A 27819-nucleotide genomic window follows, 5' to 3' on the forward strand; every position below is an offset into this window, starting at 1 on the left:
TTCGAAAGAAGGTACCGCAAAGCAGCAGTAAAAAGGGCAACATTCACTAGGTACGCCGACATAAGAAGAGCCAATACAAAATTATCTAGAAGTATCAACGACATAACGCCCAATAGACGTACCCTCCTCCATTGCCTTATAGGCCTCCTCAAGTTGCGATAAGCCGATTATTTTGATGGGTGACTGAACCAGACCTCTGGTGAAGAATTCTATTGCCTCTTTGGTATCCGCACGGTTACCTACATAAGAACCCTTGATGTTGATGCTCTTCAAGACGTGGGTGAGAACATCCGACTTCACAGTAGCATCTGGCGGAAGACCAACCAAAACTACAGTTCCAGTAGGTCTGACATACTCCACTGATTGCAGAATTGCATTAGTCGACACAGATACATTAACTACGCCATGGGGTCCACCACCGGTGGCCTCACGGACAGCACTGACAATATCCTTGTTCTTATGAAAATCAACAAATGTCTCACCACCCAAGCTCCTGAAGAGTGCCTCCTTTTCGTTACCTCCGTCAATACCAACAACCCTGTACCCCATGGCAACAGCGTACTGGACGGCTAGGGAGCCCAAGCCACCTCCAGCACCCGAAATTGCAACCCACTGACCAGGAATAAGCGCAGCCGTCTTCAGTGCCTTGTAAACAGTAATCCCTGCGCAGAGTATTGGCGCTACCTTGGCAAGATCTGTGCCAGGTGGAATATGGGCTGCGTGAATTGCGTCAGCAGTGGCGTACTGCTGGAAAGTGCCGTCATGTGTGTAACCCGAAAGGGTTGGGGTCTCACAGTTGGGCTCAAAGCCCTTCTGACAGAACTCACACTCCATACAGGTTTTGCCCAACCACTTAACACCAGCGTAGTCACCAATCTCGAAGTTGGTGACATTTGCACCCTTAGCAACAACGACACCAGCACCCTCGTGTCCGCCAACAAGAGGCAATTTGGGTTTTATTGCCCAGTCACCCTTCCATGCGTGTAAGTCCGTGTGGCACACGCCTGAATACTTAATATTAACTAGAATTTCGTTTGGTTTTGGCTTCGGAACAGGAATGTCGGTGTACTTGAGTTCACCACCATGCTCATAGAACACCACCGCCTTCTGCGTCGTGGGTATAGCGGTGGAGCTTAAGCGTATCACGAGCCTGGTGGCCCTGCTAACAGTCTGGGTAGATCTGGGGTTGAGTAGTCTAAGCATAATGAGGTAAAGAACTCAGTTGCGCGCAGTCGAGAGAGGAGTGCAAGTGAAGCCCGAGTAATCTGCCATTTTATACATAGCGCGCGATTCTGGACCATAATGACTCGGTGCATATGGAGGAGGTCATGCCTGCTCCAGTGGGGCGCCCCCCAGCTATTACCAAGTGCCGTAGCAAAAGTTGGCAATTAATTCAAGTTATCGCGAAGTAGCATCATATCGCCACCATCTCATGCAACCACCCCGAAAAAGGAGCGCCCAACAAAACTCGTTCCACCTATCCAATAATCGCGCCTAAGTCCGGAAATAGCTTGGCTATTATTGCTGCTATGACGCCTTGCTGCCAGGAAACATCCCCGCGACAAGTTTCTGACCATTATATATACAGTTTAGCCGTGACCTCTCAAGTTGCGAGCTGGGCGGGGCTATCGACTGCGTATCCTCGAAGGTTATCTCCAGTACCTTTTTTGGCTGCCGCCCGCCAACATAATGGGACTGCGTCAATAAGTACATACGTACCCCCCGAAAACAGAGGTACAGTCTAACGCTTACGCTGCTTCTTCCATTTGAAGGAAACAGCGCCACTGGAATCCGCCACCTTCTTCTTGGAGCCCTTTTTCATCAACTCTCTCTGCAGGTCCATGCGTTGGTACACTTGTTGCAGCTTTTTCTCGCGGTCGAGATGCTGTGCCACCATCTTGATCTTCTTCACTTTCTTCTTCTGCAGCGACTCGGACGGCATTATGCTGGAGGAGGGCTCAAGTGGCGTGCGCGCCAGCTGGTCCTTGGTGAGCCGGTTCTCCCGCCGCTGCAGCATCTCGCTCGTGGTATCGAAATACTGCTCCGGTGTGAAATGGCGCATGCTATCCTCGTCCTCGACGAATACTGTGTGCTGGCCGCTCGCCTTGAACATCAGCTGCTGCGAGAGGCGGCTCGCCTTGTTCAGCTCGCTCTGGCGCATGGTCCGCACGTAGTTGCTGTCCTGTGTCTTGAGCAGTTTGACCTGGTCCATCGTCAACGAGGGGTCTTCGCCGTTGGCGTGCCTGGACTTGACCAGAACCCCGTTGGAATCGACTTTGCGGCTATGCATGGCATGATAGTACTCATCGGGGTTCCGTTCTTTCGCCTTGGATCTCAGCACTTTGAGCGTCGCCTGTTTCTTGTGGAAATTCTGCGCTCTCTTCGTGTAGTCCTTGTGTTTCTCGAGGAACCCAAACCGGGCCCGCTCGCTCACCTGAGACCGCTCACGGTGCTGCTTCTTCTGAACATTATGCACTAACTTAGCCATCTTGCCTATTTCACCTTCTTGATGAGCTTGTCGCGGCGCGATGTTCTTAGCAGAAGGTCATCGAGATGGCGCGCCGGCAAATTTTCAACAAAAGCCATCAGTACATATGAGGACTCACATCAGACGAGCTTGCAATAGGGAAGCCAGGACGCCAAACACTGGAACCAACAGGACATCCTCTTAAATGGTTTCTGAGCTATCGCTCCCGGAATTTGAGGCTGGGCTTTCAGCATCGTTGACTTGCAAGCGGAACTTCGCGTGCTTTGCAACGTTTGCAGGGGAGATTATCGGCGCTCTCCGAGGTTCTCGGCTCCGCGTGCAGCTGCTCGAAGACTTCAGCACCATCGGGAAGGACTCGGTTCTTAGTGGGGAGCTTCAGGTGCTGGTTCTTGCCACGATGCAGGAGCTGCCCCCGCGCGAACAGAACGAGGTGGCCAGGTGGCTGCGGGCGCTCAGGAAGGTGCACCCAGGACTGGTCTGCATAGCGACGATTGGGGCGCACGAGAACGGCGGACCGGGGATGACCAACTTCCTAAGACGGCAGTTTTGGTTTGCGACGCGAGGGCCGAAGCGCGCCTGCGGGGCGCTGCGGTTGCCCAAGCGCGCGGCTTTCACAGTGCATCCGGCGGTGCACCGTTATGTGCTGGACGTGCTCGTGCACATCCGCATGCACCGGCTGCTGGACCACTCGCAGGCTGGCGGCGCCTCATCCAGCAGCGCGGAGGATGTTCTAGATCTGTGCCGGTGGCTCTGTTCGGCCAACCACCCGGAGAAAACGTTTGTGACGCCGGACGACGTGCAGCAGGCATGCGCGTGGTACTTCCCAATGCATTTGGACGTTATCCGGCTGCCGCAACAGGAAGCTTCCGTTTTGTACGGTACCAGCATGAAGTTCGCGGAAGATCTTCTCATCGGGCTGCGCACATTCCTGAAGAAAACAGGGACTGTGGACAATCCGCTACTACTAGAGACATTAATTGTCCAGGAAGTGCTGGGCAAGGTTGTCCCGGCTATTTAGACGCATGCTTTACTTATGTAGCAAACTGCCAGTACTGTTCGCGGCGGCAGTCCCTTCAGGCGCTGGTATGCGGCATGCACGAGATTATATATTACATAGCTCTCAAGTACGATTGCGAATATCAGTTTTAAGAGCCTTGTTGGCGCAATCGGTAGCGCGTATGACTCTTAATCATAAGGTTACGGGTTCGAGCCCCGTACAGGGCTTACTTTTTTGGTCTTCGCGTTTGGCGAAATTTGGGGAGTCGTGAAAGCGAGAGCTTTGGAAGAGTTCTTTACAGGTACAGATATCTCTCGATGTGTTAAGGCCATTGCTTGGAACTGTGGTCTTATAGGAATCACGGCAGCTGAGCACGCACTTTGCTGCATAGGGACCATGTCTCAGGAATGTACGACGTTTCTCATCGATTATTCTGCATCAATGCTGGAATCTACGGCAAAGTTTGAAGCATACCTGGAGTATGCTCTCTTTGACAAGGCACAGCGTAGCCGGAAGACTGACTACACGCATGTGGTACTGGCAAACTGCGCCATGGAGAAAAATCCCAACAATGTCAAGAATATGTTTGAGGTATTTGCCCCTAGTGCTCCCATCACATTGAGTTCGGTTGTCAAAATATGTGAGCGACTAAAAGCCATGCGAGAGTTAGACCCACTGGACACCAAGCAGAGTAATGTATTCGAGGCTCTGCTAGCAATAGGTATGCAGGTCAACGATAAATTCAACAAGCGTAAAATGCTGAAGCAGGTGATGGTTGTGACCGATGATCTGGATGGCCTGAATGTTGACTCCGAGGACCTGGAAGTGGTTCAAGCCAACCTAGACTTAAGGCTCATACTGGTATACTGTGCAGAGCAATTCCCAGATAATTTCAGCAAAACCAAGTGGGGCCAGCTTTTGGCGCTGAAGGACGGTTCGCGGATGTTTACTTTGTATGAAGTTCTTGGCACAATCGAGCGAATCACGCACCAACCTGTGAAGCCGGTTCGTGTTTTCCACGGTCAGCTCCGACTTGGGGCGGACATGCGCAATTTAGCAGGCTGCCAGCAGGACCCGCATTGCCTTTGTATTAATGTTGAAGGATATCCCGCTACAAAAGCTGTGGTCTCGATGAGCCGCAAGCAGGTTCAGAAAACCGAGGATGGGAAGTACCTACCGCTCCAATCCGTTATCGAGTATGAGATACATGAGCCCACAGAAGAAGATAATGAGGAGTACCATGTGGTTCCAGTTCCGAAGGAACATGTCACAAAAGCATATCGGTACGGCGCCGACTACGTTGTCCTCCCGGAGCTGCTCGAGCACGAACGCCTTTACACGACGACACCAGGTCTTGATATCCGAGGTTTCATCGACACCGGCAAAGTACTGCGTCATCACTTATGCAGCGAGTCTGTGTACATTATGGCTGACAGTCGTGAGGGTACCGCTGCGGACTACGTTACGTTTGCGGCGTTGGTCGACGCTATGATAGCCGCCGAGAAGTTCGCTATCGCCCGCTACGTGCAGAAAAAGGACAGCGAAGTCCAGATGTGTCTCCTCTGTCCTCTGCTAGTCGAGCCGTCTACCAAGAAACGACCGGCCGATGATGATGCCGCAGAGGCCAAGCGGGCGCTTGTTCTGTGTCGCCTGCCATTCGCAGAGGACGAGCGGTCGAGCGACTTTCCCCCGCTGGTCAAACAGGAGCCTGCCGACGTCATGTTAGACACCACTATGGCTGCATTCATCGACTCCATGGACATGGACGCCGCGGCGCCCCCAGCGTCGTGGTGCTCCTCCTCAAATGTACGTTCTTTTGACAGTTTCATGAAGGACTCTACCCTCCCGCTCCCAGATGATCCCTCGCTCGCTGAAACCATTTCCGACCCCGCCTGTATCCCTGCCATCGCACTTCACCACCAGAAACATGTGCTGCTGGAGTACTTCCACCAACGTTTCATCCTGCGCCTGAACAACGGTTTTTCTGTCGCGGATCTCCGCGATTCGCTCCGCAGTAAAGTTTCTCCATGGGCAACCGCAGAAACCTCCGAGCTTGCTGCCCGCATCAAGGATACCTGTGCAGTAAAGCTGGTCGAGAGACCGCCAGAAGCCACTGCAGGAGCCTATGTGGATGAGGAGCAGGACGAGGCTTCCGAGGTCCCCCCACTCGAAGCATTGCTTGCACTCGGAAAGCGGAACCCCTGAGCTACATTTTCAGTTCCTCGAGGGGCTACTACCGATTGATCCGAGATTTCTCTTAACCAACGGAAACAGTATCGAAATCTTCCAGCCCCCCTACGTTTCTGTCCCGAGGGACACCTTTTATTATGTAATCGCCGTGCATATGCGTGATTCTTTCTGAGAACCTCGAGGAAATAATTTCCTCTGGCTCAACGGAATTTCCTGTGCCCGTTGACAGGGAAAAAATTGAAAATTACTGATATTTAACACGCAGCCCCTAAGGCAATCAATCGGTCGGACGTGTTGATAAAGGAGCGCTGATTTTTACTCAAGTTGCTAACAATTCGAGTGTGCACATTAACCTCGTTTGACTAATTTAGCAGTTGGGAACAAGCACAATGTCTATTACTATTGAGTCTGTACCTACGAAGGCCTTCGCAGACCAGAAGCCTGGGACTTCTGGTTTGCGCAAGAAGACCAAGGTATTTGAGCAAACAGAGCACTACACCGAAAACTTCATCCAGGCTATCATGGAGTCCATTCCAGAGGGCTCTGAAAATGCCGTTTTGGTCATTGGCGGTGATGGGCGGTATTACAATGACGCAGTGATGCAAAAGATTGCCGAGGTTGGCAGCGCTAATGGCGTGCGCAAGTTGATCATCGGGCAAAATGGCTTGCTATCGACCCCGGCGGCTTCCCACATCATTCGCACATACCACGATAAGGTCACGGGCGGCATCATCTTGACGGCGTCCCACAACCCTGGCGGGCCAGACAATGATTTTGGAATCAAGTACAACTTGGCCAACGGTGCACCAGCTCCAGAGAAGGTCACCAACTCCATGTTCGAGCGCTCACGCAACTTGACCCACTACAAAATCACCCGCGGTATGCCCAAGTTAGACCTCGGCAAGATCGGCGAGAACCAGCAGTACGGTAACTTGCTGGTTGACGTGATCGACCCAACGGAGGCCTACGTTCGCTTGATGAAGGAGATCTTTGACTTCCCGCTAATTAAGAAGTTCCTTGAACACGCACAAAAGGAGTACGGCCTTAAGGTCTTGTTCGATGCGTTGAACGGTATCACCGGGCCATACGGCAAAGCCATCTTCGTGGACGAGTTGGGCTTGTCAGAGGACTCGCTTCAAAACTTCGTGCCCAAGCCCGACTTTGGCGGGTTGCACCCTGATCCTAACCTAACCTACGCCCATACATTGGTCTCCAGGGTCGACAGAGAGAATATTGCGTTTGGCGCAGCATCCGACGGTGACGGTGACAGAAACATGATCTACGGCGCGGGCCCAGCGTTCGTGTCCCCAGGCGACTCCGTTGCGATCATTGCCGAGTACGCCTCTGAGATCCCATACTTTATCAAAAACGGCATCCACGGCTTGGCCCGCTCCTTCCCAACCTCCGGCGCCATCGACTTGGTGGCCAAGGAGAAGAACCTCGACTGTTACGAGGTGCCAACCGGCTGGAAGTTCTTCTGCAACCTCTTCGACTCCAAGAAACTCTCCATCTGCGGTGAGGAGTCTTTCGGTACCGGTTCGGACCACGTCCGGGAGAAGGACGGGTTATGGGCCATCGTCGCCTGGCTCAACGTGCTCGCCATCTACCACCGCAGACATCCAGACAGGGAGCCCTCCATTAAGACGATCCAGGAGGAGTTCTGGGCCAAGTACGGCCGCACGTTCTTCACGCGCTACGACTTTGAAGAATGCGACACTGAGGACGCCAATAAGGTTATTGAGCTTCTCCGTACCTTTGCCGAGAACCCCGCTGTCGTCGGCCAACCCTTCCCTGCATGGCACGAGGTCTCCGTCTCCGCCGCCGGCGACTTCAGCTACACAGACCTTGACGGCTCTGTCTCCGAGCACCAGGGTCTCTACATCAAGCTCTCCAACGGAACCCGCTACGTGGTCCGCCTCTCCGGCACAGGCTCTTCTGGCGCTACCATCAGACTATACGTCGAGCGCTACACCAACGACCCTGCCTACTACGCGCAGACCGCCGACCAGTTCTTGGCACCCGACATCAAAGCCGTGCTTAAGTTCTTGCGCTTCAAGGACTTGATTGGCACCGAGGAGCCTACTGTCCGCACCTGAGTCCCCTACCAAGGCATATATATCATTTTTATACGCGAAATAAAACGTTTAGACTCTTGCGGCATTTCTTGCATGCTGCCTTCAATCCGGCCCATCCGACAAGGGTCGATGGCCGGATTGCGGTGGCCTCTGCTTCAAGAGAGGGCTATCCCTGATACCACGCCTGCGCAATAGCACTCTACTAGTCGCTGGGGCGTTCGCAAATCTCCATATCGCGAACGGCTTTGGCTTGGCAGCGAAGTTTCTTCTATAAAAAAGAAATCTGGCGAGCTTTGAGAACACCTTCCAAGTAAATAGAACAACAAAACCAAAAGAGGCTTGCGAAGAAAACGCTAGCATCTACTTGTAGGCCCTCAAGCTGATATACAGACCGTCAGTTGGAAATAGTGCGAGTGGATGACTATGTACGGTTGGAAGCTGACCAACAAGTTGAAGTTTGGCAGGTCTAAAGAGGAGAAGGATAAAGACCGGGAGAAAGAAAGGGATAGCAGACACAATAGTGGATCCAAACATGGGGTCTTCGGGCACTTGAGCAAGAGGCTCTCAGGCACGGAGGAACAAGTGCGGGGCCGGACTGAGGAGGCAAATACGGGGGCGGGTACACCTCGTACGTCGAAGGACCGCAAGGAAACGATCGTCGCGACCCCCAACTCGATCGCACCGGTGCGTCTGTCGACGGACGTAGCGGCGCCTGGGTGGCCGAACGGCGAGGTGCAGTCGTCGGTGCCTTCGAGCTTCCGCGACGCGGGCTCCGAGACAACGGATGTGGGCGATGAAGAGCGCGCGGGCACCTCGTCTGGAAGCGTGGTGCCTGAGCAGGCGAACCACTCGTCCGCGAGCGTGTCTGAGGAGCGGGGCGAGGCCTCAATGGTTAATTCCACTGGAATCATGACGATCAAAGTGTACAACGGGAACTCCTTCAAGCTTCCGTTCGCGCTTACGTCCAACCCTCAGATCCTAGGCAAGTTGCTATCGTCCGGCGTCAACGCCATAAGCAGGACTGGGCGCAGCTCTGTCGACGAGCTGATCTCTTCCGTGGAGCAGGTGACGCTAAGTGAAGACGAGGACAAGCTGTTGCCGGGCGACGCTGCCACCAATTATATTCCGGCCACCATCAAGCTTCCAGACTCTGAAGATCTCAACCCTCTCATCTACCTCACGATCGAGTTTGACAACACGGTTGCGACCATTGAGCCTGAATGCGGTAATCTAAAGTCGCCCGTGTTCAACAAGATATCGACCTTTGACGTCACGCGTAAGCTTCCATACCTTAAAGTGAATGTTTTTGTCCGGATACCATCGATCCTGCTTCCGTCGAAAGCATGGCAACAGGTATACGCGGCGCAAGACCCGGAGTTGCAAGACCTATTGAAGAAGGTCAACAGCAATATGGATGTGCAGCTCGATTCCTTCCAGTTGCCTTTGAATCTGCAGTTTAACTCTGCAACAAGCATTCGCCTATACAACCACCAGTGGCTCAATATGGAAAAAGGCCTGGGGAGGGTCAATATTACGATAGATTATAAACCTTCAAAAAACAAGCCACTAAGCATTGACGATTTCGACTTGCTAAAAGTCATTGGGAAGGGTTCATTTGGAAAAGTCATGCAAGTGAAAAAGAAGGATACCAACAAAATATATGCCTTGAAGGCTATTCGGAAGTCTTATATTGTTTCTAAATCAGAAGTGACCCATACACTAGCTGAACGCACTGTGCTCGCGCGGGTCGATAATCCATTCATTGTGCCCCTAAAATTCTCTTTTCAATCGCCTGAAAAGTTGTACCTTGTGTTGGCATTCATCAATGGTGGCGAGTTGTTTTTCCACCTACAAAAAGAGGGCAGATTCGACCTTTCAAGAGCCAGGTTCTATACTGCAGAGTTGTTGTGTGCACTCGAAACCTTGCACAGTCTAAATGTCATATATCGAGACTTGAAGCCGGAGAATATCCTTCTAGATTACCAAGGACACATTGCATTGTGTGACTTTGGGTTGTGCAAGTTGAATATGAAGGATCAGGACAAAACCAACACCTTCTGTGGGACCCCAGAATATCTTGCTCCAGAACTCCTTCTGGGACAGGGATACTCAAAAGTCGTGGATTGGTGGACGCTAGGTGTATTACTCTATGAAATGCTCACGGGTCTGCCACCGTACTACGACGAGGATGTGCCAAAGATGTACAAGAAGATTCTGCAAGAGCCTCTTCGCTTCCCCGACGGCTTCGATAGGGAAGCGAAAAATCTATTGATAGAGTTGTTATGTCGTGATCCAAAGCGGCGGCTCGGTTATAATGGTGCAGACGAAATCAAACGCCACCCATTTTTTAGTCAATTGAGCTGGAAGCGCCTATGGATGAAGGGCTATATCCCCCCATATAAACCGCCCGTCATGAGCGCGTTGGATACGAGCAATTTCGACCAGGAATTCACGCGAGAGAAACCCGTGGACAGTGTCGTAAACGACTTTTTGAGCGAATCGGTACAGCAGCAATTTGGTGGCTGGACATATGTTGGGTCAGAGCAGCTTGGAAGCTCCATTATCCCCGGGAAGAATATAAGATAAAAGCTGCATAATCGTGACCTTTAACGTACAATAGACAGCCTCCATTTACTACTTATCCTGACGCCCAAAAGTTATACCCATTTTTGTCATCTCAAAGCATCATGAATTGCAATTATCTTAGTAAATAAAATATATACATACAAACTGTGTAGTTTTAATTCCGTAACCCAGCACGCGCTTTAAGTACTCATATTCGGGGCGTTGAGAGGAATCTAGATATCACCACTGTCACGTGACCTCCGGCTTTTCTTTTGTTGAAAAATTTTAGTATGATCTATATATCCCCTGACAAGAAAATTGGCGATGAGCATCACCAGTTCAAAGTGTGCGCATCTCGGTTACTCCCAGTATTGCTTACCTCTGTGAGCTGCATATCGGCATGATGTCCATCGAAAAAGTACAGAAACGATCATCTAGCCAGGATCTGCCTTTAAGTAGTGACAAGGGGGAAGGTAAAAAGCGGAAAGTGGAGTTCGCAGACGGCTTGGTCCATAGCCGCCACCGGAATGAATTAGCCGATGAGCAGCCGCAGGACTTCTCTACAAAGCTGTATAAGGGGTATATTAGAGATGCCCTGGACGATTTAGAGACTTCAAAGGATACCGGGAAGCTGGATACAATTGCCAACCAGCTATCACTGTCAGCATCTAGCCCCGACCGTATCTCGGCGGAGAACTTTGCTATACTACTGGAAATGCTGGGCAACAACATAACCAAGATTGACAACAAACGGGGAGTGGCTATAGTACGTGCAGTACTTAACTTTGAGAAGTGGTGGGACCTGCCGCCGCTTACTCTAGGTAATTATGTATTCTTTCTACAGATACTATGCTCGAGTATACCCAAGTGGTGGCAAGACGTATCTATGTTGCTGATCTCCAATTTTCGGCTTCCCGTGGACAAGACAACCAAGCATCATGAAATCCTCAAATACTTCCTCAGGGCCATTCCCTCATCGTCCAACTTCATTGACTCATACATCGCCAAGTACTTTCCGAACAAAAACGACTCCAAAAAAAACCTCGTGAACTACATCAGTAATGTGCTGACCCTTACTGAATACTGCGAGGAATTGCGGTTTCAGGCATGGTCTATGATTATCGAGAAAATCATTGCCGTCGATGTGGAGCTTCAAAATGAGCTGGACGAGCTGGACGACGATGTGGACGAAGAGATCGACGACAAGCTTGCAGACAGCGACGACGGGGAGGATGAGCTACCAGGCGACGATGACGCCGCCGAAGCCTCGACCCATAGCGCCGACGATACATCGTTCGACTCGGAGGACGAACAACTGGAGGGAAACGAAGAATACAACATTGAGGTCACTCGCAACATCAAAGAGCTCTCCAAAAAGCTGGACGTGATTCTTTCCATGCTCACGACTAGGCTCTCTGATGCGCTCACGCCCGAGACCCTGGAGTCCGGAGAAGGCGTCAACACTTTCAACACCCTGGTCTCCCTCTTCAAGAGCCATATCCTGCCAACCTACTACACACGCTCCGTTCAGTACCTCATGTTCCATGTGTCGCAGCAGCAGCCCCAGCTCATGGACGCATTCCTCGTCACACTCATCGACATCGCCTTTTCGCCGAACGAAACCATGGAGAAGAAGATCAAGTCCCTGCAGTACCTCGGCTCCTTCATCGCACGCGCCAAGAAGCTCACACATACTCAGATAACCTTTGTGGCCAGCTACCTCACCTCCTGGCTCAACCGCTACGTGCTCGAGCGCGAGGAGGAGGTCGATCTTCCCGGCGGCATGGACCGCTTCAAGCATTTCTACGCGGCCTTCCAGGCTCTCTGCTACATATTCTGTTTCCGCCACGCCCTCTTTCGCGACGGCAACGCATGGGAGTGCGACATCGACGCCTTTTTCCAGCGCACCGTTATCTCCAAGTTCAACCCGCTCAAATACTGTAACGAAAACGTCATGCTCATGTTCGCGCGCATCGCCCAGCACGAGGGCATCGTCTACTGCTTCAGCATCATCGAGAACAACAACAACGAGCGCCTTCGCGGCATCATGGGCAAGTCCTCCGAGCGCTCCGACGGCCTCGCAAGCGCCACCGGCGCCGCCAGCACCTGGTCCCTAGCCGCCAGGCAGCAGTTCATCGACCTGCAGTCTTACTTCCCCTACGACCCACTTTTCCTCAAGCAATACAAGAACCTCATGCGCGACTACTACATCGAATGGAGCGAGATCAGCGCTGATTACGAGAGCGACGACAGCAATGAGTTCACTGATGCTGCCTGAGCTGCAGCGCCCTTTGCATTTAATTTATAGATGTGTCTCGCCTATTGCAAGCTTCTATGTCGTCACCACCGCCCACCCAGCACCAGCCCCCAGTGCGCTAAACGAGCGATCAGATGCCGTTCGGAGGTCAGACCACTTGCGATGAGGTATGTCATCACTGACGAGGTGACTTACTGCATGTCTAAATATCAGAATCTCCGTTCTTTAATTTTGACCGTAAAGTGCCCACTTCTTTGGCCACACATAGATCACGACCAGGGATAACATTGCTGCAGTGGTAACTAGTTTGTTATAGTAGGAAGAGGAAGGTAGAGGGGTACGAAAAAAGTGTTGCAACAGAGGAAGTGGCCTGAAGATATCACAAAAAAGTGTGTCGCAAAATGCTTTACTATATAACTGGGCAGCAGGTGTTTCGGTCTCTCGGCGGACGTTGGCATTTACCCCCTGCGACAGATCACAGTGTGGAAGCGGCGGCGTCAGGAGCAGGCACGTATACGAAGGATCAGGGAGCACTAGGGGAGAGCGGGCCAAACACTATCAGCTTGGCGTTTCTCATCTCTTTGAGCGTTACATTTGGGGTTCTGGTGGTACTGCTTGTGATCATGGCGGGGTACCTGACGTTCTGCCACAACGAGGACGAGAGGGAGTACAGCGAGGAGGTCGGGGGCGCGCACGGTCTGGCGCGGAGGAAGCGGGATTCAGATTTGTACCGGAGCCCGTTCCTCAACCTCGGGCAGGCGAATGTGGAGGAACTAGCGGAGCTGGAGCTGCTGGAGCTTCCGCGGATGTCGCGTTTCGAGGTCGAGCTTTATCTGAGGGCGAAGGAGTTCCAGGCGATGAACCCGCCACTCGTCAAGGCGTTTGGAACTTACATGTGCCCGGAGGACCGGCAATGCGTGAGGGACCGGGGCATCCAGGCTTACTACCTATTGCCGTCAATCAACGACAACGTCGACCGGCGGGGGAACTTCCTACCGAGCTTCTTGGTCCAGGACAAGCTCAACGTCACGTTCACCAAGTACAACAAATCCTCCTCGACCATCATGAACTACCCGCTCCCGCACAACAAGCGCGACGCCGTCTACTTCGAAGTCAAGGTGTATAAGTTCAGGAACTACTTGGCGTCCAACTCGATCTTTAGTATTGGGCTAGTGACATGTCCGTACCCCTACTTCGTCATGCCGGGCATGTGCCAGTACTCCATTGCGTACGAATCGACCGGCAAGTTACGTATCAATAACTCCTTTTATGCTTCCACATTGTTGCCCAAGTTGCAGGAAGGGGACGTTGTCGGTTTGGGATACCGCTACCGCACGGGAACCGTATTCATTACACACAACGGGAAGAAGATGATGGACTTAACACACAATATCGGGATCGACTTGTTCGTCGGTATCGGCGCGATGAACGCCGCATACACCCGCACCTACACCAAGGAGGGGTTGCTTGACGACATAGACAATGTCGAGCTTCGGAAACAGATTCAGGACCTGGAGGCGGACCAGAAGCGGGACATCACAGAGGTCATGAACGAGCAGTTGCTTCGGCCGCATGACCCGCGGACCAGACACATTAACTCTGATGAAATCGAGTTGCAGGTCAACTTGGGGGGCGTCGGGTTTGTCTTCGTGGAGGCAAACGTGAAGAAATATGCATTTGGAAGTCTCTACGGCGAAATCGGCATTCCGCCAGCATACAATGGCGACGAAACCAAGACCGACGTTATTCTACAGAAGGGCGACGACTTGCCCCCGAAGTACCCCGAGGACGAGCTCAACTTCTTCGGCAACATCAAGGTCAATCTCGGTAACGGATCTTCCACTGAGTCCACCAGCATGTACAACCGCCAGGGGTCTTCCGGCAGTGTCGCCCCTCCCCCCGCCACTGAGCGCCCTCGCAGCCTGCAGAATGTGCCCTACGCCCTCCAGGGCCTGCTCGACGACATCGAAGAACGCAGCGTCTACGAGCCCCTTCTCCCCAAGGGGCCCCGTCCCGCAAAGAGCGGCCACAAGCGCAAGAAACGGAAGAGAAGAGCACCCGCCTAGCTTGCGCCGGCCCGTCTCCTCCCAGCCTGCTCCACAGATTTTACTATATCATATATGGACTCAATATACTGTTAATGTTTAAAATAGTAGTAATGATAATAACAATATGCCGCATCCCGCTAGCGCTTCTTGCCCTTCTTCTTGCTCTTCTTCGCCCGGCTGCTCCCGGCCGCCGCCGCCGCCGCCGCGGGCTCCGGCACATGCTGCTTCACGTCCGCGTTGACCAGCAGCGTCGCCATTCCCACCAGATCCCTGCTCGCCTGCTTCCGCTTGCGCCGCTCCGTCCCCACAGCCACCACGTTGACCCCGCGCGGCCCCAGCGCGCTCAGCACGCGCGACACGTCCTTCTGCCGGCGCGTCTTGAACTTGTAGTGCAGTCCGAGATGGCTATTGTGCGTCCTGAACCGCACCTCAGCCGCGCTGCCCTCCGCACTACCCCCGCGGTACCGAAACGACACCAGCGTCTGCGAGGGATTCGCGCACAGCAGCTGCAGCGAGTCTTTGATGAACGAATCTACGGGCTTCACGGACATATCTGCGGTAGCCTGTTGCACCGGTCTGGGGCTGTGTCGGCCGGCTCGCTCGCGCCGAAATTTTCAGCCAGATCCTACATCTCAAGAGCACTACCAGAACACGCAGAAGCGTGCGAGGCAAAGAAGGGGTTTTGTGCTGGCCGTCGGCATTGCTACTTCGGCACGCCGTCCATGCTAAGCGCCACCATCACGGGAGGGCGCTTGTCGTCCCAGCGACCCCTGCCTACAGCGGCGACGGCCCCGTCCCGCCCGCGCAGGGCGCGCAGCGCGCGCCAGCCGTGCCCAGGCCGTGCCCAGGGGGGCACAGTAGCCCTCCAATGCCCCTGTGGACTGCGCAATCCCCCGCCGCTTTTGATGCTGGCTCAGGGCGGGCGGGGCCTGGCAACTGATTAAGACCGGGTAATACGGGATAAGGGCGGATAGCATATTTCTTTTAAACGACTGCTGGCGCAAGCGCCTGCGACCGAACAGCAGAAGGTTAGATTTGGATTGAACAGTTAGTCAGCCCGAGGAGATAGTGTGGCATCGCGGCACGGGGCTGAAGATTCGTGTGCAGTTATTTCTATCGCGTCGCGAGCGGGACCGGAAGCCTTGAGTGGTACGGACGGGTTACGCTGAACGAGACGTTAAGACGGTAGCAGCAGCTGGGCGGACGCACAGAGCGCGACAGATAAGAAGGCGTGAGGCAGCGGAGCGCAAGAGCAGCGGTACACACGAAATAATGGTGGGGCGGCGCAAAATGGGCGCGGAAGCGCGGCGCAGCGGCGACAGCGGCGGCAGCGGCGGCAGCGGCGAGCCGCAAACAGCGACAAGTGGAGAAAAACGGGAGCTGGGAGGGGTCGGGCTGCTGGACTGGGGCGCAGACACGATCCTGCGGCGGTTTGCCGCGGAGCCGGAGTATATCAAGGTACTGGCGCGGAAGAAGGGCGCGCGGTGCTTCCGGCGCCTGTTTGTGGCCCAGGAGCTGCAGCCGCCGGTGGACAGCCCTCTGCATGCGAACCACAGCTCGCAGTCGCTGGGCCAGGCAGCGCCAGCGGGTGACAAGGCGCGGTCTGTGTGGCTGCTGCGGTTCAGCAAGGATGGTAAGTATCTGGCGAGCGGCGGCAAGGGGCGGCAGCTGTGCGTGTGGAAGGTGATCGCGTCGCCGATGGAGCGGTGGAATCTGCTGCCAGTGTACGGCGGGGACAAGCACCACTCGAACACGCTATCGCTGCTGAACCAGCAGCTGCTGAAGTACTCGGGCAAGCGGACGGAGGCGGTGCCCGCGCCGGGCCCGGAGAGGAAGGAAATTCCGTTCGACCTGGAGCAGCAGTACGCGCCGGTGTTCCACCCGGACCCGCACCGTGTGTTTGGCGAGCACCTGCAGGACATACTGGACTGCGACTGGTCCAAAAACTCGTTTCTGCTGACGGCGTCCATGGACAAGACGGTGAAGCTGTGGCACATCAACCGCACAACGTCCCTCAAGACCTTTGTGCATCCAGATTTTGTCACATGCGTGAGGTTCCACCCACACGACGACCGTTTTTTCTTCTCCGGTTGTCTAGACCACACCGTGCGGACATGGTCCATCCTGGAGGGCGAGGTGGCCGAAGCCTTCAACTGCGGGGACCTGATCATGGCGCTCGATGTCTCGCCCGATGGCAACTGGCTTCTTATAGGGACTTTTAATGGATACGTCCATGTCTTGCATACCAATGGCCTGAAGTTGTTGCACTCATTCCACCTTCTGCAGAAGCCAAACGAGACTGAAAACCGGCCACGCCACGGGCCAAAGATCACAGGCGTAGAATTTATAAGACATAAGGCCTATCCTTGGCTAGGGCTGCTGATCACGTCCAATGACTCCAGGGTGAGGTTATTTGATATGAGTACAACCAGGCTGCTTGAGATTTTCCGCGGCTTCAGCAACGAGTCATCCAGGATCTCCGCGCACCATCTCGAAATGGAAGACGGTGAATCCGTCGTACTCAGTGCCAGTGAGAATCATTGGCTATACACCTGGATGCTGCACCATGAGGAGTACATGTACTCCCACTCAGACCTGGACAATGCGCGGACTGTCCCGTCGCCCATCGACGGTAAGGACCCCAAGAAGCATTCAATAAGGAACATCTTCAGACGGAGTATCAGCTTCAACTCGGACATCCTATCCGAAAGTAACCCAGTCGCTCGTCATCACTTCCCGCTTTTCCACCACAAGGCACAACACAAGGGTGGCTGCGTTAAAAATTCGGAATATATTACATTTCATGCACACCATAATCCGGTGACTGCGGCAACCATCGCACCTAAAGAAACAACGCACGTGCTATCTCTCTCCGATGACATTATCTGTGAGCTCAATATGAAGTTCGGCGGCGAGGCCCTCGAGCATCTTCGGACAAAAAGCATCAGGGAACCCGGCTCGCCCGCAGGCAGATCAGATCACAAGCGCAACCATAGCGCAGAGAAAAACTATAGTCAGTCTACAGCCAAGCAAAACGTGGGGACCATCATAGTCTCGGCTGCAGCTACCGGTCAGATACGCGTGTTTCGGACAGATGTTTCCAGCAGTGTTCGCGCAAAGGCATTGGAGGCAATTCGCGCAGCCCACGGCCTCCCTGGTTCCCCGGAGCGGCCACTTAAGCCGGTTCTGAGTGCCCTCGCTCACCCTCTGTCCGCAGGTGTGGCGAAAGGCAAGCACATCTGCGGCGATAATCGATCTGCACCCAGCACCACATGCCCACGGTGTGCTCCGTCCGCGGTCAATGGGCAGCAGGATGAGTCTGCAAGCACTGCAGAACAGTCCACAAGCAGCCCGAAGCCCACATGTGATGTCTGCGGGGGGCAGAAGCTGTCGGTCGTAGGTAAGAAGACTGCACTACAGAAAACCAAGTCACTGTATTGCCTCGAGTGTGGCAACCACATAAATAGATTTAAATAATATGTCGTAACGCTTGCTTTTCTGGTATATCGGGCGGGGACCCAGATAGCTGCTTTTTCTTCACTTATCGGCTTCTGTGTGCGAGCCCATGTCCCCGAGCACAGACACCCCGGTCTCCAAGCTCGGCTCATTCGCCGCCGCCGGCGCGGCCGCGTGCGTCGCTGTCACCTTCACCAACCCGATCGAAACCGTGAAGACGCGCCTGCAGCTCCAGGGCGAGCTGGTCGCTGGGGTTTCTCGCCTCTACTCCGGCCCAGCCCAGGCTGTTTCTCTCATATACCGTACCGAGGGCCTGCGTGGCCTCCAGCAGGGCCTGGCCTGTGCATATGCATACCAGATCTTGCTGAATGGCTCCCGCTTGGGCCTCTACGACCCTTTGCGTGCAGCCCTGGGTGGCTGTGTGCTCAGCGATCGCCGCACCTATGGCACCGCCGCCCTCGCCGTGAATGCGACTGCCGGTGCAGCAGCCGGCATGATCGGCGCGGCCCTGGGGTCGCCGCTGCAGCTCGTCAAGACCCGCATGCAGGCCCTGGCCCACGGCGGTGCCCCGCTGCCGGCCGCCTGGCCGACGCTAGTAGCGCTTTTCAAGGACCGTGGCGTGCGCGGCCTCTACCAAGGCGTCGACGCGGCACTGCTCCGTACAGGCGTCGGTTCCGCCGTCCAGCTGGCCGTGTACTCCCACGCCAAGGAGGCGCTCAGCCGCCACGTGCCCGACGGCATGGCCCTCTACACACTGGCGTCCGCGCTGTCCAGCGTCGCCGTCTGCATTGCCATGAACCCGTTCGACGTGGCGATGACTCGCATGTACCATCACCGCGGCGGTCTCTACCGCGGCCCCCTGGACTGCCTCTGCAAGACAGTCCGCCAAGAAGGCTTCTCCGCGCTGTATAAAGGCCATCTGGCCCAGCTGCTGCGGATTGCGCCCCACACTATACTCTGCTTGACGCTGATGGAGCAGGCGTTGCGCGTGGTCCGTCTGGTGGAGAACCGTCTCCCGCAAATACGCCCGTAAATACAAGTTTATATACGCATTGGATGCACACGACGCTGCCGCATGCTGGCCCACGAGCTGGCCCTCTGCCGGGTCCCCCTGTGGCTACTGGCGTGCTCGGCGGCTCCCAGATCAGACCAATGGTACAAAAGGGCACACACAAAAACAATGACTCGTTTCCGTCTACAGCGCACACCAGCATGGTGGAGGTGAAGAATACGGAGGCAGCGACCGCCGCTGGCGGCGCGCAGAAGCAGGCGGACCAGGTGATCCAACTGGAGTGGCACGATCCCATCGAAGAGGCGGCGCAAGAGCTAGATGCGGCGCGAGTTGCAGCTAACTCGGAACCGACGCTCCGCGCGCGCGTCAAGAGGCTGGTACGCGGGGAGTGGAAGCAGACTTATCGCAACCGACCCAAAATTTCGCATATCCTGTTCCAGTTCGGGCTGCTACGGATGGTGGTGAACTTTGTGCAGAACCTGCTGCTGAAAATCCTCCAGATGGGCCCGCTGCCGCAGCATGTGTCGTTCATCATGGACGGCAACCGGCGCTACGCGAAGTCCATGAATCTGCCGCTGAAGCTGGGGCACGAGGCGGGCAGTGTGGCGCTGATGCGGACGCTGCACACGTGCAAGCGCGCGGGGATCGAGGCGGTGAGCGCGTACGCATTCTCCATCGAGAACTTCAACCGGCCTAAGGAGGAGATAGACACGCTGACGGAAATGCTGAGCCGGCGCCTGCAGGACTTTGCCAACCGCGCAACCAACCTCAAGGACCGCATGTACGGCGCGCGGCTGCTGGTCGTGGGCGACCGTGCCCTGCTCAGCCCGGAACTCAACGACAAGATAACGTACATCGAGGACATGACAAAGCACAACACCGCGTTCACCGTGTACATCTGCCTCCCGTACACGACGCGCAACGACATCTATCACGCGATGTTCGATCTGGTGCGCCTGTGCCAGGCCGGCGCGCTGGACAGTAAGGACATCTCCACGGAAATGCTCACCAACGCTATGTACCTTGGCGCCAACTCGAACCGTGCCGACATTCTCGTGCGCACCAGCGGGCACACCCGCCTCTCTGACTACATGCTCTGGCAGGTCCACGAGCAGTCCTACATCGAGTTTTCCAACTGCATGTGGCCTGATTTCACGTTCCGCACATTCTTCACGATCCTGCTCAAGTGGAGTTTCGTCACTGCGCTGCACGAGGCCCGCAAACAGGAACGTCTGCGCCGGAAGCTTGGCACGTACGCGCGGTCCTTGTTGGCCCGCCGCGCGCGCCCCGTGCGCCTCGAAGCGCTGCCGCCCCCCCCACAGGCCATTTCTGTGACAGACAGATAGTTGCATCTATAGAAAATACCCGGCAAGGCCTCGCTTAAGTATCTAGCTCGTAACTACGCGTCGCTGCTCGTGCAGCCGCCGCTCCCGCCGCCGCGCCTCGCCCACCTTACGGTGGTACACATTGTACATCGCCACGTCCGCCACCAGCGCCGTCAGCCCGCACCCTAGCGCCAGCAGCACCCGCGCCTCGGCCCCCACCCCCGCCGCCCGCGCCACCCACCACACGCCGTACGCCACGCCGACCACCGTCAGCACCACGTTCGCCACGGCCGCCAGCTGCTCGCGCACCTCCCGCGCCGCCGACCCGAACCCGTGGCGCTGCTGCTCCTGCTGCATGCCGCCCGTGAGCGCGCGGTACTCATCCTCCGCTGCTGCTGCGCGCAGGCGCTGCTGCTGCGCGCGGAACTCATCGCTATAATTACTACTACGTGCGGCGCGCGGCCGCAGCTGCAGCGACCCCAGCAGCGCCTGCGTCTCTCTCGCTGTTGCTGCTCCACGCTCACAGAGCACGACCAGGCTGCCGAAAGTCACCCATCCCCGTGCCGCCGCGACCTTGACCTCCGCCGCTGCCGCTCCGCCACCTGCCTGCAAGAGCTTGTCTCTGAGTGGCCCGCTGAGTTCTAGCTGGAACATCGTGTGGCCTTGCGCCGGCGTATTCTCGCACTTTGCGCCATTCAGCTTTGTGTAACTGGGTTGTTTGTTACTATGCCTAAAGCTCCGTCCTCCGGTACACGAACAAGCTATAGAGGGTGGCAAATCCATTAGACGTTGACAACAACAGGTGCCCTGCAGAACCACGGGAAAAGCAGAGTGAGACCATACATAATTTGAAACAGCTAGGATTGAGCTAGGCAGCGCGAGGAGCCATGAGGGAGCTGAACCACAGATCGGTGCTGTCCAACAGAGCTAGTTTCATAATATCGCAGACGGTGTACGACCGACGGGCGCTCGACAACGTTGCAGACCTCCCGCTCATCAACTCGTTGAACCACTTGACGTTCCTGACCTCGAGCTCGGCCAAGGTGCGGGAGACGATGTCGGAGGACGGGGCGCTAGAGCGGTTGGTGTCGATTTTGCATGACTGCTACTTGACGCTCCACGACTTGTGCATCGGGTTGCACGTCGGGTTCCGGATGGGCACGGTGGACTCAATCGTGCGGCAGCGCAAGATGGCGATGGTGGCTTGGAAATGGACGTTGGCGTTCCAGTGCCTCGTGCTCACGGGCACGCGAGGGACACAGGAGATACGCAAGCAGGTGGCGCACAGCGGCGTCATCCCGATCATCGCGACCGTGCTCGATAACTACATGATCTACCACAAGAACTTCGATTTCTTCCGCGACGAGCCGATCGAGTTCGACTTCAAGTCGATTGCCAGCGGGAACATCTTCCAGCTCCAGCCGGAGGAGATGGAGAGCTTTTTCCAGAAGATGGACAAATCGCACCCCAACTTGCGGCTATGCATCAACATGGAGCGCTTCAAGATCCTCGTGGGCGAGGACATCCCCAGCCTCCTGGACGACCCTGCGAAGGTGAACATGCACAACTGCGTGCCGCCCATCACACGGCTCGATACCGACTTCCAATCTTTGTGGGAGGGGACGCTAGGCTTAAAGAGCGACGAGCATCCTTTGTCGGACGTTGTGCTCTCAATTCCGAGAGAGTTTTTTTTGGGACGGGTGATTCCGAAACTCGACGACATTACCTGGTCGGTCCAGTTGTTGGCGTTTTTGACCAAATGCACCGCGACGAAGCCGTACTTGCAGAAGGTGTCGTTGGTGGAGTCGATCTCCTTTCGTCCGATCTTGGAGCGGGCCAAGGAGCGCTATACGCTTTTGAGCAACTCGTTACCCCCTTTGAACTTCACCGATCTGTCGCTGGTAGATGACGATGACCAACGCACTAGTAGCAGCAAACCAAAAGTACCAATTGTTATAGATCCATTTCTCATGGAGATTAACGCTATATGCGAGGAAAGCAATAACAAGAAGCAAGCCAAGAAGTCTGTTAACTTCTCTATGCTAGGGTTGACTGATTTTACCAAACTCAAAAAAGCCGATACTACAGATGTCTGGAGAGCGTTTAGGATGTACGACGAAGTACAAATGAAAAAGAGATTTAGTTATAAATGGGATTATGATAAAGTGTCCAGGGAATTGGATGAAGAGACATGGAATAAGATTATTAATAGGGAAACTTTGAATTTATTTGCATTAGTGGAAAGATATACGGTAAAGATTGAAAACGATGCCAATATAACCTATTGGAGTTCTGTCGTTATGCGCAACTCCTGTCGCAAGCATGAGGCTACAGGAGTGAGGCAATGTGCCAACTTCTTCTGTGGTAAATGGGAAGACCACCCGAAGCAGTTTCCCAAGTGCCGCCGTTGCAAGCGCACAAAATATTGCAGTTGTGAGTGTCAACTACAATCTTGGGCATATCATCGGTACTGGTGCCATGATGTTGGCTCTGTCTTCACGGGCACCTCCTCAACGGCAAACACCACTGGGACACATACGCCAAATGCTGTCGGTCAGTCGGCTGGAACCACGACCACTACTACCACGGCGGCTACGGAGGTAGATCAATCCATTTTGATGACAGCAAGGGGTAACGTAGTGGACCCACAAGGAATTGCCAACCAATCGGCAGGTGAGTTCGTGGACACTTCGGAAAACCCACCTATCGGAGGTGCTTAAAGTAACAGAAACATGACTCTCTCTGGACCCACGTTAAACTAACAGAAACTTGACTGAACTTTCAGGACCTACGTTCAAACACTAAGGTGCGGCATCAACTCTTTAATCGTTTCACTTCGTTCTCATCATTTACGTTTTGTTTTAATTGTTTTTTTATTTAAACATTACACAAGCAAAGGTGCCTCTAGTTTGAGTTTCTGTGTTATATTATCGCACACGGGCACTGGTCATGGGATTTACGTAACAAATATACTACTTAGTGACCTCGCAGATTTCCTCAGCATGTCCACACTATCCAGTCATAATTAAATCAGCTTAGAGCTTTGCTAATGTGCATCCATCATACAAAGCTTGGTTATATATTTCCACCGAATCTTGTTTCCATCTATCGTTGCTTTATACTGTTCCTCACATTATTTAATCTCAAGTTCGTAATAAGAAAATCATGCTCTAAAAGAACCCTCTCAGTACACAACCAGCTACTGAAGGCAACGCCGTTGAAGGGATAAAAGTACCGCAGTATTCAGCGCTTCACCATCCTGTCTGCATCAGAGAGCATCCCTTAACGCTAGCGTATAGGGTACAGCTGAAGGAACTGGTTGTCCATCATATGCTTTAGGTTATCGCATGGATGCGCTCCCACAGAACAGGCACCCATCTCCTAAACACCTTAAAAGCTCTCCATCGGAGAAACTTTGGGGATCAAGTGCAGGCGCCACGTAAGGATGGGCGGCACATCCACACTGTAAGGAAGCCGACTCCGCCCACAGCGGTCCCACTCTATGAAATTATACGAAATCTTCCAAACTTATTTCCACTCCCAACATCGCAGTCATGGGAGGACTACAAGGCGTTTAAATCGGATAGAGAGGCGTTCCAGGTAGGCCTCTTGAGTACGCTGCCGTTTTTTGAGCGGGCTAGAGAAGGCAAGATTGGGAAGATAATCAGGACTCCGGTGGATGATGAGGGCAATTACATAAATGAATTCTGTATCAGGCCTGCTTCTATGGAAGAGAATCACGGCGCTGCGACTAATCACTTGATATTCATACACGGCTATGGCGCAGGGTTGGGCTTTTTCATTAAAAACTTCGAGCACTTGCCCCTGCTGGATGATCAATGGGTCATTCACGCCATAGACTTACCAGGTTATGGTTATTCGACCAGATGCCAATTTCCCTTCGATGTTAATACTCATTCAGTGCGGGAGGTGGAGGCTTGGTTCCATGAGCGCCTTGAGACATGGCTATCTAAGCGCGGTTTGCTGCAAGCACCGCATAGAAATATGGTAATGGCACATTCCATGGGTGCTTATCTAACAGCCCATTACGCTCAATCACGGCAAAATCATTTCAAAAAGTTAATCATGTGTTCACCAGCTGGCATATCGCCCTCCAAGTCTATGAAAAAGCAGCCGCCATGGTGGTTTATAAAGCTGTGGGATCGGAATGTGTCTCCGTTCTCATTGGTAAGAAATAGTGGTCCGTTGGGATCCAAGTTGACTAGCGGCTGGTCTTTTCGTCGTTTCAGGCACCTGTTGAATGAAGGGGAAATTGGCATGCGTCAATTCGAGGCACTGCATAAGTATTCCTACGCTATATTCAATATGCCAGGATCTGGGGAATACTTGTTAAGCTTTGTGCTAAAATGCGGCGGGGATCCTCGTATCCCGCTTCTTGGAAGCATGTTCAGCCCGGAGAAAGAACATGGCTTTAAAGCACAATGTGAATGGCTATGGCTTTATGGGGACCATGACTGGATGGATAAAGAAGGGGGACAACGCGCCTCTTCATATATAACAGATCGAATTGGCGGTAAATCCCGAGTCGAAATCGTCCCGAACTCTGGACATCATCTTTACTTCGATAATTACTCCTACTTCAACAAAATCCTCTTGAGGGAAATGCAGAGTATGATGCAAACGTGACGCCTCGTAAGTAGAGAGTTTTAGAGACACGAAAATCTCTTATTGTAGTACGATATAGTATTAATTATGTTATTTAGAAAAACTAAAAGGGCCAATCAGCCCCAACGATTCGACTGTCATATGCAATTACTCGCTGTCCAGTAGCTCATATAGAGCCACCAGAAGACCTGACATATATGCTGGACACATTAAATAAAAAGCCAACAGTTTGCATGGGCAAACCTAATTAAAACATTAATATTACTTTAAAAGTTCCATTGTAAGAGTGTGTAGGACCAACCCCCACTATAATGACCGGTAACAAACGCTTCCGAAAATGTAACCATGCCGCCACCAGCAATTCCCTTGAATAGCAGAGAGGTTACTCACGCCAACACGTGAGGCTTATGGTAGGAATGGCTCCATGACCATACGGTAAAGTATCACATATGCAATTTCATAAGACCAGCTGTGCCCACATACCATCATTAACCATGAGCATGAAGAGCGTTACTGGCAGTGACAATATCTTCGGAGGTCTCGGTTTTTTTTTTTTTGGATTTTAGCTAATAAACTATTCGTTCAAAACTAAAAGTACAACGGCATTAATCATATGGTGATCCCTTCACTCAGGATGGATTGATTTAAGAGTTCGCGGCATATAGTGCGTCAACTTCTGACTGCACTGCAGACAAGATCTTTCTTCTCTGTAGCTTCTGCGCAGAGGTGACATAGCCATTCTGTGGGGTCCACTCATCATCGAAGATCACGAACCCAAGAATCAACTCAATACCACCCAATCCCTGGCCCTTGGCAGTTTTATGCATGTCGTCCAAGATCACCTTCTTCAACTTTTTGCTATCATAAACATCACGTACCTCGCAACCGTCCTTGATCAACCCCAATGAGATGGCCAAATCGGTGACAGCATTGACGTTTGGAACCACAATCGCAATTGGCTTGACCTTGGTCTGGTCAGCATAGACACAGATGTTGGCCACATACTTGTTGGATCTGTAGATGCACTCCAACTTCTCCAAAGCGATGTATTCACCATTCAACGTCTTGACAAGGTTCTTCTTACGGTCGATCAAACGCAATTGACCCTTCTTCGTCCATTCGGCAATGTCACCAGTCTTGAACCACCCGTCTTCCAAAGCGGCAGCGGTCTCGGCCTCGTTCTGCAAGTAGTCTTTAAACACGGCGGGGCCCTTGACCCAGAGCTCACCCTGGTTGTTCTTGGCAAGATAGCCGAGCTCCTCGACATCGACCAATTTGACCGTTAGAGAACCAAGAATGTCTCCCACAACCCCGTACTTGAAGTGGTGTGGAGGCACTATACAGCCATTCGCCACAGTCTCCGTTAAGCCGTAACCAATCAACACGGGGCAAATCAAGTTGGAAATAAAAACTTGCGTATCCCGCGACAATGGAGAGCCACCATTCAAGATGTAGCGAAGGTTGCCACCAGTGGTCTCACGCACCTTCTTAAAGATCATGCTTCCTATTAGATCGCCGCCTGGAATGTGGCACTTCTTCATGCGTAGCTTGGTGTGGTAGGCCGCCCAGAATATCTTTTGCTTGAACGGAGGCAACTTAGTGACCTGCGCAACAATAGCCTTCCTGACACCCTCCCAGACAGCTGCGACACCGACCATGACGGACGGCCGGAACTCCTTCATGTCGCCCTTACAGTTGCGGACCGAAGCCTCGCTCAACGTCTTGACGGAGCCGTAGCCAATTAAGGCGCCCCAGTAGAGACAGGTCAACTCGAACACAAGCTCAAAAATATGCGCAAGCGGCAAGAACGCGATGACACGATCGTCAGGCTTCACAATCGCGCGGTTGATCACAACGGAAACACCGCCAATGCCCGCCACGATGTTAGCGTGGGTCAACGACACACCCTTCGGGTCACCTGTCGAGCCCGAGGTGTACATGATGCACGCAAGGTCCTTCTTGCGTGGCCGGTGCACAAAAATCGAGTCCCGGCAGAGCGATCCGAGCTCCACGACCTCGTCCATGCTGTAAACCTCGATGTCCGGCCGAACCTCCTTCATGCGGTCGATCGCCTTCTGCGCGTCAGAGTACATCCGGCCGCCGTAGCGCTTGTCCTCCGGGTCGAGCGGGTCCGCGTGGATCACGTACTTCAAGTCCGGGATCTCCTGCACCGGCTTCACCAACTTCTCCAAGAGGTTGTTGTCCACGAAGATCGCCTTCGACCCCGTCTGCTGGAGCGAGTAGATCAAGCCGCTCTCGCCCAACGTGTCGTATGCCGTCACCACCGTGATGGCCTGCGACTGCGCTGCCAAGAACGTCCGCATCCACCGGTGCGACGTCGCGCCGAAAATGTGCAAGCGGTCCTCGCCGCCCGGCTGGAGCCCCATCTTCACCATCCCCCGCCCGTAGTCGTGCATCTCCACGTGCAGCTGGTCGTACGTCACGTACTGGTACGGGCCCATCTCGTAGTACAACCACGTCTTCTCCACCTCCGTCTCCTTGCCGTCCACCACCTTCGTCACCATCTTGCGGTCCTCGTGGATCTCCACCGTCTCCCGCCACCCCATCGCGCGCTGCCGCCCGCCGCGCTCCATCGCCTCCAACGCAAACTCATATACCGTGTTGCAGCTGAACCCCAGCGGCCGCTCCACGACCGCATCCGGGCACTTGGAGTTGCGCCGTGGCGCCGTCTCGTGAGGCCCTGCGGGCTCTCCTACTATAACACTGGCCGACTTCATTGCTGTGCTCTCTTTTTGTCCGTGCTCGAGCGCGCTGGTGTG

General features: G+C 53.9%; 16 protein-coding genes and 1 non-coding gene across 17 annotated transcripts; 12 read left to right on the forward strand and 5 right to left on the reverse strand.

The window, feature by feature from the left end:
• Positions 1 to 81: 81 nt before the first annotated feature.
• ADH3 (alcohol dehydrogenase ADH3) lies at positions 82 to 1203 on the reverse strand (the record flags this gene model as incomplete). The annotated part of the gene is made up of 1 exon (NM_208267.1): positions 82 to 1203. One exon carries the CDS (start codon positions 1201 to 1203, stop codon positions 82 to 84), a length of 1122 nt encoding a protein of 373 aa, NP_982914.1.
• Positions 1204 to 1741: 538 nt separating this feature from the next.
• UTP11 (rRNA-processing protein UTP11) lies at positions 1742 to 2488 on the reverse strand (the record flags this gene model as incomplete). The annotated part of the gene is made up of 1 exon (NM_208268.1): positions 1742 to 2488. One exon carries the CDS (start codon positions 2486 to 2488, stop codon positions 1742 to 1744), a length of 747 nt encoding a protein of 248 aa, NP_982915.1.
• Positions 2489 to 2672: 184 nt separating this feature from the next.
• Positions 2673 to 3506, forward strand: MTC2 (Mtc2p; the record flags this gene model as incomplete). The annotated part of the gene is made up of 1 exon (NM_208269.2): positions 2673 to 3506. One exon carries the CDS (start codon positions 2673 to 2675, stop codon positions 3504 to 3506), a length of 834 nt encoding a protein of 277 aa, NP_982916.2.
• Positions 3507 to 3639: 133 nt separating this feature from the next.
• On the forward strand, positions 3640 to 3712 carry AGOS_t0032. Its single transcript has one exon. It is a non-coding gene; the product is annotated as a tRNA-Lys (tRNA).
• Positions 3713 to 3881: 169 nt separating this feature from the next.
• On the forward strand, positions 3882 to 5690 carry YKU80 (ATP-dependent DNA helicase YKU80; the record flags this gene model as incomplete). Its single annotated transcript, NM_208270.3, has 1 exon — positions 3882 to 5690. The coding sequence occupies one exon, from the start codon at positions 3882 to 3884 to the stop codon at positions 5688 to 5690; it is 1809 nt and encodes a 602-aa protein (NP_982917.3).
• Positions 5691 to 6064: 374 nt separating this feature from the next.
• Positions 6065 to 7771, forward strand: PGM1 (phosphoglucomutase PGM1; the record flags this gene model as incomplete). The annotated part of the gene is made up of 1 exon (NM_208271.1): positions 6065 to 7771. The coding sequence occupies one exon, from the start codon at positions 6065 to 6067 to the stop codon at positions 7769 to 7771; it is 1707 nt and encodes a 568-aa protein (NP_982918.1).
• A 396-nt stretch (positions 7772 to 8167) lies between these two features.
• Positions 8168 to 10336, forward strand: YPK1 (serine/threonine protein kinase YPK1; the record flags this gene model as incomplete). The annotated part of the gene is made up of 1 exon (NM_208272.2): positions 8168 to 10336. One exon carries the CDS (start codon positions 8168 to 8170, stop codon positions 10334 to 10336), a length of 2169 nt encoding a protein of 722 aa, NP_982919.2.
• Positions 10337 to 10715: 379 nt separating this feature from the next.
• On the forward strand, positions 10716 to 12593 carry RRN3 (rDNA-binding RNA polymerase I transcriptional factor; the record flags this gene model as incomplete). Its single annotated transcript, NM_208273.1, has 1 exon — positions 10716 to 12593. One exon carries the CDS (start codon positions 10716 to 10718, stop codon positions 12591 to 12593), a length of 1878 nt encoding a protein of 625 aa, NP_982920.1.
• Positions 12594 to 13195: 602 nt separating this feature from the next.
• Positions 13196 to 14638, forward strand: SSH4 (Ssh4p; the record flags this gene model as incomplete). The annotated part of the gene is made up of 1 exon (NM_208274.2): positions 13196 to 14638. The coding sequence occupies one exon, from the start codon at positions 13196 to 13198 to the stop codon at positions 14636 to 14638; it is 1443 nt and encodes a 480-aa protein (NP_982921.2).
• A 119-nt stretch (positions 14639 to 14757) lies between these two features.
• SRP21 (signal recognition particle subunit SRP21) lies at positions 14758 to 15171 on the reverse strand (the record flags this gene model as incomplete). Its single annotated transcript, NM_208275.2, has 1 exon — positions 14758 to 15171. One exon carries the CDS (start codon positions 15169 to 15171, stop codon positions 14758 to 14760), a length of 414 nt encoding a protein of 137 aa, NP_982922.2.
• Positions 15172 to 15892: 721 nt separating this feature from the next.
• AGOS_ABL024W (WD40 repeat domain-containing protein) lies at positions 15893 to 18097 on the forward strand (the record flags this gene model as incomplete). Its single annotated transcript, NM_208276.2, has 1 exon — positions 15893 to 18097. One exon carries the CDS (start codon positions 15893 to 15895, stop codon positions 18095 to 18097), a length of 2205 nt encoding a protein of 734 aa, NP_982923.1.
• An 88-nt stretch (positions 18098 to 18185) lies between these two features.
• OAC1 (Oac1p) lies at positions 18186 to 19109 on the forward strand (the record flags this gene model as incomplete). Its single annotated transcript, NM_208277.2, has 1 exon — positions 18186 to 19109. The coding sequence occupies one exon, from the start codon at positions 18186 to 18188 to the stop codon at positions 19107 to 19109; it is 924 nt and encodes a 307-aa protein (NP_982924.2).
• A 119-nt stretch (positions 19110 to 19228) lies between these two features.
• SRT1 (ditrans,polycis-polyprenyl diphosphate synthase) lies at positions 19229 to 20434 on the forward strand (the record flags this gene model as incomplete). The annotated part of the gene is made up of 1 exon (NM_208278.2): positions 19229 to 20434. The coding sequence occupies one exon, from the start codon at positions 19229 to 19231 to the stop codon at positions 20432 to 20434; it is 1206 nt and encodes a 401-aa protein (NP_982925.2).
• Positions 20435 to 20476: 42 nt separating this feature from the next.
• VPH2 (Vph2p) lies at positions 20477 to 21196 on the reverse strand (the record flags this gene model as incomplete). The annotated part of the gene is made up of 1 exon (NM_208279.2): positions 20477 to 21196. One exon carries the CDS (start codon positions 21194 to 21196, stop codon positions 20477 to 20479), a length of 720 nt encoding a protein of 239 aa, NP_982926.2.
• A 104-nt stretch (positions 21197 to 21300) lies between these two features.
• On the forward strand, positions 21301 to 23133 carry MUB1 (MYND-type zinc finger protein MUB1; the record flags this gene model as incomplete). Its single annotated transcript, NM_208280.1, has 1 exon — positions 21301 to 23133. One exon carries the CDS (start codon positions 21301 to 21303, stop codon positions 23131 to 23133), a length of 1833 nt encoding a protein of 610 aa, NP_982927.1.
• A 631-nt stretch (positions 23134 to 23764) lies between these two features.
• Positions 23765 to 25060, forward strand: CLD1 (carboxylic ester hydrolase; the record flags this gene model as incomplete). Its single annotated transcript, NM_208281.2, has 1 exon — positions 23765 to 25060. One exon carries the CDS (start codon positions 23765 to 23767, stop codon positions 25058 to 25060), a length of 1296 nt encoding a protein of 431 aa, NP_982928.2.
• A 623-nt stretch (positions 25061 to 25683) lies between these two features.
• On the reverse strand, positions 25684 to 27777 carry AGOS_ABL018C (ABL018Cp; the record flags this gene model as incomplete). The annotated part of the gene is made up of 1 exon (NM_208282.1): positions 25684 to 27777. One exon carries the CDS (start codon positions 27775 to 27777, stop codon positions 25684 to 25686), a length of 2094 nt encoding a protein of 697 aa, NP_982929.1.
• Between the last annotated feature and the right edge of the window lie 42 nt (positions 27778 to 27819).

This window comes from Eremothecium gossypii, chromosome II (assembly GCF_000091025.4).
Source record: "Eremothecium gossypii ATCC 10895 chromosome II, complete sequence".
Lineage (NCBI taxonomy): Eukaryota > Fungi > Ascomycota > Saccharomycetes > Saccharomycetales > Saccharomycetaceae > Eremothecium > Eremothecium gossypii.